The 14,218-nt window shown below is 40.6% G+C and overlaps 1 protein-coding gene across 10 annotated transcripts in view; it reads right to left on the minus strand.

Annotated features, from left to right (window-relative positions):
* Window positions 1-14,218, minus strand: part of KIF16B (kinesin family member 16B) — a 304,938-nt gene that overhangs the window by 46,907 nt on the left and 243,813 nt on the right. For 8 of the 10 annotated variants that reach the window (XM_048222081.2, XM_048222078.2, XM_044385671.3 and 5 more), the window contains one exon: window positions 10,563-10,646. The exons of the other annotated variants lie outside the window; for them this stretch is intronic. In XM_048222081.2, coding sequence (XP_048078038.1) covers window positions 10,563-10,646 — 84 coding nt within the window. The remainder of the gene's footprint in view (window positions 1-10,562; window positions 10,647-14,218) is intronic. 10 annotated transcript variants of the gene reach the window in all.

The raw sequence follows: 14,218 nt of genomic DNA on the forward strand, positions 1-14,218 counted from the left end.
TTTGTTTAGCAAAGCAATAAAGGGACAATGGAAAAATAAGAGGATGGAGGGAGGATAGAAGTGAAAGAGGAATGAGAAGAAAAAAGAAGGAAAGGAAGGAAATTATAAATGTACGACGTGATTGCATGATGATTTATTTTAAATTTTTTAGCCACTATTAAAATTCCACACCAGAGTGTGACATTTGTTATAAAGCAATGAACTGACAATGACACATCATTACCCAAAGTCCACAGATTACATTAGGGTTCACGCTTGGTGTTGTATCATACAGAGTTGCTTCACTGCCCTAAAAATCCTCTGTGTTCCACTCATTCATCCCTCCCTTCCCCCTAAACCCTAGTCACCACTGATCCTTCTATTGTCTCTGTAGTTTTGCCTTTTCCAAATGTCATATAGTTAGAATCATACAATATACAGTCTCTTCAGGTTGGCTTCCTTCACTTAGTAATATGTATTTAAGGTTCCCCCATGTCTTTTCATGGCTTTGAATGCTCGTCTCTTTTTAGTGTTGAACAATATTTAACTTTCTGGATGTACCATGATGTACCATTCACTTACTGAAGGACAACTTGGTTGCTTCCAAGTGTTGGCAGTTAATTAATAAAGCTGCTATAAACATTCACGTATAGGTTTTTGTGTGGACATAAGTTTTCAATTCATTCGGGCAAGCCGCAAGGAGTGCAACTGCTGAACTGAATGGTAAGAGTGTCTTTAGTTTTATAAGGAACTTTCACACTGTCTTCCAAAGTGGCTGTATCATTTTGCATTCCCACCAGCAATGAATGAGAGTTCATATTGCTCCACATCCTCACCAACATTTGATGTCCTTAGTGTTTTATTTTTTTATTTATTTTTTTTTTTAAAGATTTTATTTATTTATTCGACAGCGATAGAGACAGCCAGCGAGAGAGGGAACACAAGCAGGGGGAGTGGGAGAGGAAGAAGCAGGCTCATAGCAGAGGAGCCTGATGTGGGGCTCGATCCCATAACGCCGGGATCACGCCCTGAGCCGAAGGCAGACGCTTAACTGCTGTGCCACCCAGGCGCCCCTAATGTCCTTAGTGTTTTAGATTCTGGTCATTTTATTATTTTTTTATTATTTTTAATAATAATTATTTATTATGTTAGTCACCATACAGTACATCCTTAGTTTTTGATGTAGTGTTCCATGATTCATTGTTTGTGTATAACACCCAGTGCTCCATGCAATATGTGCCCTCCTTAATACCCATCACTGGCCTATCCCAATCCCCCACCCCCCACCCCTCTGAAGCCCTCAGTGGTCATTTTAATAGGTATGGAGAGGCATCTCACTGTTATTTTAATTTGCAATTCCCTAATGACACGATGTTGATGAACATGCTTTTTATAAACTGACTTGCCATCTGTATGTCTTCTTTGTTAGATGTCTTTCAGGACTTCGTACTTTTTTTTTTTTAAAGATTTATTTTTTATTTGAGAGAGAGTGTGTGAAAGCACAGGGGGGAGGGGCAAAAGGAGAGGTAGAGAATCTCCAGCAGACCCCTGCTGAGAGCAGAGCAAGATGTGGGGCTCGATCTCATGACCCTGAGATCATGACCTGAGCCAAAATCAAGAGTCAGACACTCAACCGAATGAGCCACCCAGGTGCCTCTTTGCCCATGTTTTAATTGAGTTTTTCATCATCTTACTGCTGAATTTTAAAAGTTCATTGGTTTTGGAGTCCTTTATCAGATACCTTTTGCGAATATTTTTTCCCAGTCTGTGGCTTGTCTTCTCATTCTCTAGGTGTTGTCTTTTGTAGAGCAAAAGTTTTCAATTTTAATGAGTTCCAGCTTATCAATTATTTCTTTCACAGATTGTGCCTTTGATGTTTTATCTAAAAGGTCATCACCATACCCAAGGTCATTTCGGTTTTCTCCTATGCTATTTCCTAGGAGTTTCATACTTTTATGTTTTATGTGTATATCTCTTATCCATTTTGAGTTCTTTTTTGTGAAGGATGTAAGGTCTATGTGTAGATTCATCACTTCCCCCTTTGGCATGTCCACCTGTCCCAACACCATTTGCTGAAAAGACTATTTTTGCTTCATTGTATTATCTTTGTGCCTTTGTCCAAGATCACTTGACTATATTTATGTGGGTCTATTTCTGGGCTCCCTATTCTGTTCCATTGACTTCTTTGTCTATTCTTTTGCCAGTAACACACTGTGTCTTGATTTCTATGGCTTCTAGTAAGTTCTGAAGTTGGTAGTAGCAGTTCTCCAACTCTGTTCCTCTCCTTCGATATTATATTCTAGATCTTTTGCCTCTCCATTTAAACTTCAGAGTCAGTTTGTCCATATTCACAAAATAATTTGCTGGGATTATGACTGGGATTGCAATGCATCTATAGATCAAGTTGGGAAGACCTGATACCTTGACAACATTGAGTCTTCCTACTCATGAACAGGAAATATCTCATTTGTTTAGTTCTTTGATTTCTTTCATCAGAGTTTTATTTTCCTCATGTAGATCTTATACAGATTTTGTTAGATTTTTCCGAAGTATGTAATTTTTGTGGGTGCTAATGTGAATGATACTGTATTTTTAATTCTAAATTCTACTTGTTCATTATTGGTATATGGGGATGCAATTGACTATTGGGTCTTAACCTGGTATCCTGCAATTTTGCCATAATGGTTCATCAATTCCAAAAAAGGCTTGACAGGCATTTGCCTCTGGAGTTCATTCTTTCTCATACTTCCTTCTCCCCACTTTATGGCAGGGCTTACTGCTAGCATATATGACTTCTCAGGTAATTCCAATAACTTTACAGAGTAGGTGAGAAACTGAAGTTCAGAGAGGGAAGAAACTTGCCAAGTTCATACAGATACTGGTGTATCACAGAGACAGGGTCAAGCCTAGGTCTGACTCTAGAACCTTCCACATTATTCCAATTCCACACAGTTTTCTATCTCCTTTCCGAATCTTAGCCCCAGGATCACAGCACTTTCAGTTCTCCCAATTCCACGAAGCACCAATGTGGAACAGCTGCCAAACTGGCTCAGTCTCCTCTAACAACGTGCTGACAGTCGCTTAACCCCCTTCGAAAATGCTTTGCTACTGGCGATGGTGGCAATGCACTAATAACAAAAAACAGTTAATGCGAATAACCAGATAACCAGAAGGAGAAAAGAAAAAACATTAACGAAGAAGAAAATGGTCCTTTGTGTGAAGTATTTCTTAAATCTCTGCCTACGTTTGATAATGGTTCGACCATTATCCATTTTGTAAGATCAGCAGAATGGCGATAGAAAAGATGTTAAATTAAGCATAGAATTGCTAGATATCTTTAAGATGGCTAAACGAATGAGAAAAGTCAAGGATTTTTACCTCCTGAAATTTACTTTGGAAACTGAAAGGGCTCAACCTATACAATGTCTAAACCCAACAATTCTATTGTTAGAAACTGAAGGTTTGATTACCCCTAATCAGAAGGGGGAATGAAGCATGAGAGACTATGGACTCTGAGAAACAAACTGAGGGCTTCAGAGAGGAGGGGGGTGGGGGAATGAGATAGGCTGGTGAGGAGGGCAAGTATTGCATGGTGCACTGGGTGTTATACGCAACTAATGAATCATTGAACTTTACATCAAAAAAATAAATAAATAAAAATAATAAATAAATAAATAAAAAAGAAGCTGCCCACCAAATGCAAATCTAGATGAAAAGAAGATAAACAAGATAATGTCAGCTAGGGTTGTCCAAGGAAACAAGAAAGAGTTCTACAAATATAGCCAGGAAAAAAAAAAAAAAGAAATTGAAGGTTTGAAACTAACATAAAACTAGTAGATTGAGGCCCTGTTGTTAGTCAGAAAAACCAGACTATATATGTCACAGACACCATAAGCCAGAAAAGTGACTCTTGGCAGTGGTGGGGGGAAGGGGGCAGTAGCGGTGGCATCAATACTGACAACCACCACTAATGCCCATATTTGGTAGAAAAGGCATTTGAACTACCACGACTTTTTTGGGAAACAACTCTTCATTTAGTGCACTGTTTCCATGAGAAAAGATAACACCTATAAACTCTGGGCATCCCTTTATTGTAAGAAAAAGAAAAAGGAAAGGAAAGGAAAGCAGCTAGGAGCTGGCCTGGAACTCACAGCTAAGTTGTAGTGTTCTCTTGTCAATCGTAAACAATTTCAAAGAATACTAACACCAGGCAAGTCTGCTCTGATCCTCAAGAAGCCACACACATACACACAAGGACCACTCCATAATCATGTCCAGACACAGACAAAAGCATGAATATTGTTCAAATCATGAATATGAACAAATATCACCCTATTCTGGCTCATATAGGTGACTGCTTTTTTATCAACCATAGTTTTAACATAACTCTCTTCTTGCCTTCTAGGTAAGAATTACAAAGACACCCAAGCATAGTATCAGCCCAGCATCCAGTCCAGAGCAAAGCCCCACTTCCTTTCACTCTCCCTGAAATCACCTAAAATAGGCCAAATCCTACCGTAAGTTCTTTGTAACACCTTTTTGCTGGGATGCCCCCATACTTCGCATTGTATATGTCTTTTCTTAGTGCAGTGAATCAATAAACCTAACATTGTTGAAAAAGAGGTATATTTCTGGGGTTTCTGCTGAAAGGCACTGACACCTGCCTACTTTTTCAGGGGCAGAAGCTCAGGAGCTATAACAGGTGTCAGCTGGGGATCCCATGGTGGACAGTCTTGCAGTCAGTGACCTGGGACCCATGCAAAGACAACTGACCAGCTGGGAACAGAAGCTATGGAACTGTGGAGGAAGTGAGCTCATTTCGTAATGATCCTGCACCTCTTCTCTTTTTTCACAGTGGAGAACAGCTTGACTATGGCTAAACCATCAGAAGACATTTCTAGTTTTCAGATTATAATTTTACAGGTTGAAAGAAAGGCTGGCATTACCGTGAGAGACTCCTGGCATCCTCCAGGTGTCACCATGAATAAGAATATCCCCATAATGTCGGTGTCTTTGCCCTCAGATGCTTTTTCCCGTACATGTGACAAACTGAGATACTCATACTGTTACATATTATAGCTGCTGGCAGGTGGTGCTCTTTTGTCCTTCCCCAGCTCGCAAACACATCTAAAACATGCAGTAAAGGCTCCATCACTGTTGTCATTGTCATCAGCACCGCCATTACCAGCAGCTTCACTGCCATCATTGGACCGCCCAGCAGTCTGGGGTCATCTTCTCTGTACCAGAGTCCATATTATGTACATGACCCCCTTCAATCCTAAGATCAGCTCTAGGAAGGTGCTTCTGGTGGTATTTATCCTCATTTTGCAGATAAGGAAACTTGAACGAGTGACATTAAATAACCCCAAAAGGGCACAGGGATTCAAGACTGGATGATCTGTCCCAAGGCCCACACGCTTAGTTACCACATCACTTTTTACTCTTCTTAATAAGGCCTTAGCTTAGGAGATGAAAATGGGGAAGAAGAAAAGTAGCCTTGGGCTTGCTGCATGCTCTTAGTACTTTCAAGAAAACTTCCTAGAAATCTCTCAGGTTCTTACTTCCAAAGGCGGTTATATTATTCTGGAAAGCTTTATCGTTTTAGAGGATTTCACTTGTTTTCATTAATTACAGATCACTCCTTGAAATGACAGACTATTAAGATGATTACCAGAAATGTCTCCAAGTGTATGATAATGTTCTCTGAAATTAGTAACCAAAAATGCACCTCTCACCAATCAACAAAAGCAAAACAAAAAAACTCATTAATTTGGGGCTAATGTGGGCAAATTTTCTGATATTCATTGAATAATTCAATGAATCTGTGAGGCATGTGTGAAATATCATGGGAGGTTAAGAATTCAGTGAGATGTCAAGACTGCTGCCTTCAAGTAACTTAAGAGTACAACAGAGAAGGTGTGAGACATAAACATATCTTTTGGCAGAAGCCAAACAGTGACAGGAGTCTTAACAGAAGTGGAGGTGAGGTTTCTTGGATATTATAGAATAGTGCTGTTCAAGACGGGCTCCGTGTTGTAGACACCTGTATTACAGTTTAACAGAGTATTTTCATGTCTATTGAATCGATGTGTTGTAAAAAAAAAAAAAAAAAAAAAAATGGAGGGGGTGAGGGGGGCGCCTGGGTAGCACAGTTGGTTAAGCATCCAACACCTGGTTTCAGCTCAGGTCATGATCTCCAGGTCATGAGATCCAGCCCCGTGGCAGGGAGTCTGTTTGCGATTCTCTCTTCCTCTCCCTCTGCCCTTCCAACTCATGCTCTCTCTCTCTCTCTAACAAATAAATCAATCTTGAAAAAAAAAGAATTCTGCTTGCATTTCGTATGACCTTTCTATTTCATTTTTTTCACTTCACGTTTCTAGTAATTAGTTCTCATTCGTTTTGCAAAAGTACTGATAAATGATGGAGTATAATGACCACTGAAGCTTGAGAAGCAGTATATCCTAGAGCTGTGTTTAGGCCCTCGTGTTAGTAAGTATCGTACCGCACTTTACTTAGTCAAGCTCAGTTTGACAGCCATTTGGATATACGTATAATAATAAATGACATTTGTGTTTTATATATAATATATGCATGTAATGTTTAAAGTCACAAAATTCTCTTTAAAGATATTCTGAGTTGATGCTCTATACTAATTCAGATAGGAAATAAATCTGCACTGGAATAATGTGACATCAAGGCTAAAGATATGCTTTAAAAATACACAAAGCCATAAGCAATTGAGATTCAGAACCTTTGATGAGCCATGAAGTGACTATTTAAAAATCAACAATTAATGAAAAGCATTTTTCCCTAAACAAAAAAAGACAAGGTTATAATGAAAGGCCACTCTCATCGCCGTGGCCAATTAAGAGAAGAGGAAAAAAGAGATGAGGAACACTGTGTTGTTGTAGAGTTTTTTCAGTGTAGAACACTGTTTGGCACAGAGTAGGCACTCGATAATTGCTGAATGAAAAAAAAGGTATTTAAGAAGAAATAATCAGGCAGTGGATCTTAGTTAACATTATGGTATAATCCTGGAAGATGTTTCTTCAAAGGAAAAGACATTTCTTTATGGGAAGACCCAATTCCATTCCAAACTTAGCGCCGATTCTTAAGAGAGGGGCTTGCTTTGAAGGACGCTCTAGGACAAGCCGAGGCTTTGTCAGTGACTAGGTGTAAGACCTTCTTTATCCTCCTCAGGCCTTGATTTCCTTGCCTGTACAACGGAGATGAGAATAGAGCTCACCTCACAAGCTAACTGGGAGGAGTAGACACCATGTTATTCGTGCATTTCACTCATGCCCGGTACTCAGTAAACACCTAGGAAATGGGAGATAGCAGTAGCATTACGTGGAAGCATAGGATGCTGCCAATTTTGCACCATTCTGACCTACAACACTGGCAATTTCTTATGGTTCGACCTAATGTTAATGGTATCTGGCTTCAAGTATAGTAAAAAGAACCTTTCTGCTCAAAATAATTCATGAGGCAGAGACTGATGTATTCATTTCCTGTCACCTCCACTATTGTATCTGCCAACATATGTCTCCGGGCTGCTGTCCAAGCTACAAGAAGGGATGTACGAGCCTGGGAGGCATGTCACACGTGGGGGGTGCTGCTATCAGAATCCTCTCACTCCTGGAGGGCAGGGTCCGCCCACGACAAGCACGCCCACACTGAAATGGTTCCTCCAGAGCCACCAGGGAAGCCAGGGGGAGGTCCTCCCATCTTACAAACCTTCAAAGATTCTATGGCTCTTTGTGAGCAAAAGTGCTGAGCGGGCTTGCGTGAGATGCCAACTAGAGCTGGCCCGATAACTTCATGTGGGGGAGCATGTAGGAGGTTATCAGTGAGAGCACCGGAGGTCATATTTCTACCCCTCCCCTAACCACTGTCACCTTCTCACTCGCTCCTGCCTTTTATGGCGCTGTACACTCAGCGCCACACCCCCCCGGGCTCCCACACTCACACTACCACTGCCGCACGCACAGCTAATTCCGCTCTTTCCAAAGGAAGACAATCAGTCTCGAAAACATCTCATGACAGTTAGAAAGTCCTACTACTACCTGTCGTTTTTACAAATAATTATTGTAACAGGTTATATAATGTGGTCACAACATAGTGTCTATGTTTTTAAGATGAAAATATTTTACACTTTCTGCTGATAAACACAAGGTCCAAATCTTAGACACATTTTAATAGAAAGGCAGATCAAAACACAATGAATGCCTGCTTAAAACACTGCTTTATAAACCTACTCAGGGTGAGGAGGTTTACACAGTTGCATGTCTGGATTTTAAAAATAGTCAGACAATTCCTTTTGAACAAACACTATGTATAATAGCGTGTATTAGCTCAGATGTGGTCTACTGAAATCCATTTTTCTGTATATGTTTATGTATTTAATTTTATCTCTAGGTAAAGTTTCATATAGGAAATTTAAATATATGCTTTTAGAGGGAAAGAAATGTCTCATTTCTCTTTATACTCTATATAATACCTAGCACTGTCTCCAGGATGTATTAGGAATTACATAAATGTATACTGAACTAAATTGAACAGGAAACTCAGAGAAAGTAATTATGTTAATTTTCACATGAAAATACACTAAATCAAACAGTGACTTCTGATGTTAAATTAAAAAAAATAAAGTCACAATAGTTGTGGGAAATTAACTTAAGAATCTCAGATTAATATTCCATTAAAGTGAAATTGAATTACACTCGCTCTTGAAAAGGACATGATACTCTAAGATTTAACCGTCAACGTTAGGTGAAACACATTTAATTTAAAACATAAGTGCCTATTTCCATGAGGGGTGGGATCCATTCTTTAAGGCTAACGTCACAGGTAACTAACAGTCACAGGCGATGGAAGGGGTCCTTTTGTAGGCAGAGATGTTAACACAGAACTCCGTTCATCGACAGTTGATGGCTTTAGTAGGGCTAAGTGATTAGGGAAGAGAGACTGAAGGAACAAACATGGGTCCACCTAAATACCAGGAACGAAAGAGGACCTGAGCTGGGCTCTGACCCCGGAAGCTTGAATGGGCAGAGCCCACACACAAACAGCACACAGGACGCCCCATCTGCTGTGGCACAGCCGGGCGCCACGTGAGTTTAACTGGAGCTCCAAGAAGCTAGGGGTGACAACGGTCTCTTTCCTGTTGGTTTACACACTTGTTTTTACAGCCTATCATCCTCCATGTTGCCATTAAAGGCAAGTCTAGATAAGTGAGGCAAGTAAAGGGTAGGTAGAGAAACCCATCCCCAGTGCTATCCTTATTTTTACATTTTTTATATGATACCATCAGACCTTTAAGAGACCTTAATTGAGCAGGCTCACCACGCTAATCTTTCCCTTGAAGGCAAGTTCTCCAGTTGGGTGTCAGGGTCATGCCAATGCACAGAATGATTTTTAGAAACCTGCCATGACTCATTCAAGGCCCAGACTTCATAGATCCAGGACCTCTTCGAACACGTCACTCTCACAGTGGCACTCAAATGCCAGGAAGCACGCTATCCCCTGAAACTCTTCTTCCTTCAGAGCAGTTCTAGATGAGGATCTCAAAACCCTCAGGGACCATAATCTCCTAATTTTTCATTTCTCTCTGTTTTCCACTTCTCCCCCTCTTTTGCTCTCACTGGACCCCCCAGCCTCTGGATGTTTCCCTAATCCCTGGCATTAAGTCACACTGGTTATCAGGAGGAATGAGAATAATAGAGAATTTTTAGGTAGCACTTCACCACTCAGAAGGGGCTCTCTTGGGCCTTCTCTTACTTGATTTCACTTGCAATAGGTCTTATTATTATTCCTCTTAAAGAAGTAGCAAAGCGGACTTTGAGAGGCCTCCTGAAAGCTTGCTGACAGGAGACTGCAGTCAGCGATTTGTAATTTTATCCTGCCCGCCTCGGTGGCAAGAGATCCCACCCAGGACACCGGTGACCGTGCCTTGGCACCAAGACTCAGCCCCATTAGCATCCGATTCCAACCAAATAAGCAACTCTACCTGGAAAAGAAATACAAACCATACAAAGCAGCCAACAATGCCCACGGGCACTTGGAAAACAACAGTTGTGTTGAACCAAAGTTCTATATGTAGCCGGCTCAGAAGATGAAATTAAAATAAGCCAAACAAAACCTAACCATGACCAAAATAGGTGTGTGTCTTTTCGCTTCCAGCTCTCTCAAAAAAGTAACAATAATGCAATACTATATATCTTCAGTTAATTAATGCAAGTTTTTTTGCAGCAAGCTTTTGTACCTCATTCTGTATTGCAGACCATCTGTCTCTGTGAATAGTTAGTTCTCACCCGCAGCCTGCTTCCTAACCCTTAGAATAAATGTTATCTCCTTCCAAGCCAGAAAAACGTTCTGTTAGACCAGAGGGGGATAAGGGCTTACATTTCAAGTAGACTGATACTGTTCCTTTCTCATCTACACTGCCACCACCTCTGGTGTTAATGAAACAGCACCTTCACACCCGTGAACAAGAGCCACGATGTTTATAACAGGAACAATTCTCACTGGTCAATCAGATGGCACAATTTGTACCCGGAGAAACAAAAGCTTAATTCCATTACCTCTAAGTGACTTCGCCTCTCGGCAATCACACGTTCATCCTTGTTTCCAAATAGTTTCTTTGGAGGGAACTCAAGGGTAGAAAGCTGAAATAGATATTTTATAAGAGACGTATTAATATCACACCAATGACCCTTGGGTGTTTATTAATCTATTATTTGGCGTTGCTATCATGGCGTGAAAAGAGGAAGAGGTTGGAAGTTTAAAGATGGTAGGTCCTCCCTTGCTTTGTCACGCACCGACTATGGGACCTCAAGCAGACAGGGCAAGATTCCACAATGGTCAAATGAGGAGGGACGGGAACTCAAAGGAAAAACAGACCTGAGTCTCAATATTTTGTCTCAGGCAACATATCAGACTCTTTGCCAGATGGCGTTTCACAAGTTTTATTTGTTAAAACACAAGTTTGTTCTTCTTCTAGTCCCCTCCTTACACTAGAATTCAATTATTTTTGTGCTGAGATAAGAATTTGAAAATTAACTTGCACACTACCTGAACATTTTGTAAAACAGTTCTGAGACCATTGTTCAGGTTCTTTAAACATTCCATATTGCCTTTTTATAGCTACTGTTACAAATGAAGAATTCCTGTGTGAAAAGAGGACCTCTCTTTGAATCTTTTCACCTTGTTCCTTAGAGAATAAAGGTTCAGAATTTGTTTTTAGCCAGGTCTTGGGATTTCATAGTTATTTTCTTTGTGCTTCTCTTCTTGGAGGTATTAAAATTGCAATAAAAAGATAAGTTTTATTATAGACTGGGAGGCAAGAAAGAACTCTATAATCTGGTGAGAGCCTGACCAGCCAGTGCTGCTCTGGTTGAATGAAAGCTAAGCAGCAATAATTGCTGGTGTTGATGAAATTCATTACTTCCTGCCTTCCTCACCTTGTCGGGTTCAGACAAATTGAGAAGCCAATGAAGAATTATCGAGAAAAAATTAACAACATTTCTTCTACAATATAGGTCACAATATGCCACAAAAATCCCTATTCTATACATATGCAAATCTCTTACTTGATTTAAATTTTTATTACTACCGTGAGAATCAAAAATTAAGAACTAGCATTGATATACAGAGTGCTTTCAAAACTTAGTATTAAAGTATAAGAATATACATAAAATGCACACACCATAATGAACAACTTGATGAATTTTCAACATCTCAACACACTGGAACCACCACCCAGATCAAGAAAGAGGACATGCTCAGCACCCAGGAACCCCCCCAAACACTCCCAGTCACGCCCTCCCACCCTCTATAAAGGTTGGCGCTAGCCTGACTTCTAACAAGTGTAGCTAAGTGTCGTGTACTTTTGAACTTTATGTAAATGGTACCATGCAGTGTGAACTCCTCCGCGTCTGCCTTCACCACGCTGCCTCATGTCTGTGACATCCATTCATGTTGCTGTGTGTAGCGACAGTTTGCTCATTCTTGTGGCAGCATACTACTCCACTATGTGAACATTCCACCATTTATTTGTTCAACAGTCTTTTGTTACTGGGCTTTTGGTTAGTTTCTAGTTTTGGGCCATTAGGAAGTGTGCTGCTATGAACATTTCCCCAAAGGCATTCTGATGAGTGTATAGAGGGATTTCTGCTGGTCAGAGGCTCAGGAGTAAAAATGCTGTGTCTTGGAGTATGAAAGTGTTCGGCTGTATGTGAAATTATCAAACGGTTTTCCAAAGTGGTTTAACTACCTGGCACTCCCACCAGCAGTGGCTGTGAGAGATCCCATTGCTTCCCATCTCGCCAACACCTGGTGCTGTGGTTTCTCGTCTTGGCAATTCTGGCGGGTATGCAGTCATTTCCACTGTGGTTCAAGTCTGCATTTTTCTACTGACTAATGATGTTGAGCATCTTTTCACATGCACACTGACCATCTGGTTAGTCATTTTTAATAAGTGTCTGTTCAACTCTTTTGGTCATTTTTTTATTAGGCATCTTCTTTTTTCTTATGAAGAGTAATTCTCCCTTTTTACCCTCATCAAGGTATCTTTGATGACTTTATGGTTCTTTTTAAAGTTAAGTGCAGTTGTGCAGATGTTTACTCCCTTCATACTCTAGTGTTCTCCCTACAAAGCAGAGAAAACTTGGGATGGATGGGGTGTAGCACCTTCTCCTCCTTCTCTCACCGGGTTCCAATTCTGTTGCTGACACTGAGCTTTAAAGTCAGTTCAAGGTTAAATGAAAGACCATGGGCACTGAGGTAAGACAGACCAGTCTGAATCTTGGCTTGACCACTATCTAGCTGACTAGTTGTGTTTCTTTCTACCTAAATGTTCTCTGCTGAGACTATGGACTCTGGGAAACAAACTGAGGGCTTGAGAGGGGAGAGGAGTGGGGGACTGGGATAGGCTGGTGATGGGTATTAAGGAGGACACGTATTGCATGGTGCACTGGGTGTCATACGCGAGTAATAAATCATGGAACTTTACATCATAATAAAAAAATTAAAAAAAAATAAAAATTTAAAAAAATAAATAAAAATTCTCTGCTGAAAAGAAGCCAGAAAACTATACTAAACTTCCCCAGGTTTCTGTGAAGATTTAGTGAAGTAACAACACACGGACCTTAGCCACTGTTCTTATTTGCTAGAGATATGCTCATCACTAAGAAAGCATCATGCCACTTCCTCTTGGGCCCTCTTTCCATCCCTGGATTGGTGATGTGGCTTTGAGGAGCAAAGGGTTTTCTGGAACCCCGGTCTCACTGGCACCAACACACTTCCTATATGTTGCAGCTTAGAGAAGACAGGTACATCAGGGCTTGTTTTTCGGGCTTCATCCAGCCCCACTTTTATCTTGTACAAGTGCGTTTCCCCCCACTGCAGTGATGCTGGAACCTTGGCAGGCATGCTTTCACAGTTGGTTGTTTTGTCATTTTCTTATATGGCTGATGAGGTGATGTGGTTTCTGTCAGGGGAAATTTATAGTCACGCTTGCATGCTCAGTCGGAAATGGTGCACTAAAAGGACTTCAGGCAGCTGAACTGGGTGGGGAGCTAGCATTTAAATGTCCTCATCATCAACAGCAAATGCTCTATTCGGAGGTGGAGGATAAAATTTTGTGCCGTTAATATCCACCCTGTGAAATAAGCATGTGTAAATTATGTGTAATACTGTTGTTCGGATTTTAGGAAGAAAAGGGCACCTGTTAACAACTTTCAGGCATATAATCAGAGGACTATAATATTCACCCATTTAACCTGAAGGACAAGGAAAGCAGTTCCAGAGTTAAGTGACTCAGAAAGGTTCGCAGTCACAGGGTGGCCAGGTCAGGACAAGGAATTGGCACTGACTCTAAATGTTACTTTTTTTTGTTTTTTCCCATTTTATTTATTTATTTATTTATTTATTTATTTATCACCATACAGTACATCATTAGGTTTTGATGTAGTGTTCCATGATTGTTTGTGTATAGCATCCAGTGCTCCATGCAATATGTGCCCTCCTTAACACCCTTCACCAGGCTAGCCCATCCCCCCCCACCCCCTTCTCCTCTAAAACCCTCAGTTTGTTTCCTGGAGTCCAGTCTCTCATGTTCATTTCCCCCTCTGTTTACCCCCTTCATTTTTCCCTTCCTTCTCCTAAGGATCTCCCTGCTATTCCTTATGTTCCACAAATGAGTGAAACCATATGATAATTGTCTTTCTCTGCTTGCCTT

The sequence above is a fragment of the Ursus arctos genome, unplaced genomic scaffold, assembly GCF_023065955.2.
Source record: "Ursus arctos isolate Adak ecotype North America unplaced genomic scaffold, UrsArc2.0 scaffold_16, whole genome shotgun sequence".
NCBI classification, from domain to species: Eukaryota; Metazoa; Chordata; class Mammalia; order Carnivora; family Ursidae; genus Ursus; species Ursus arctos.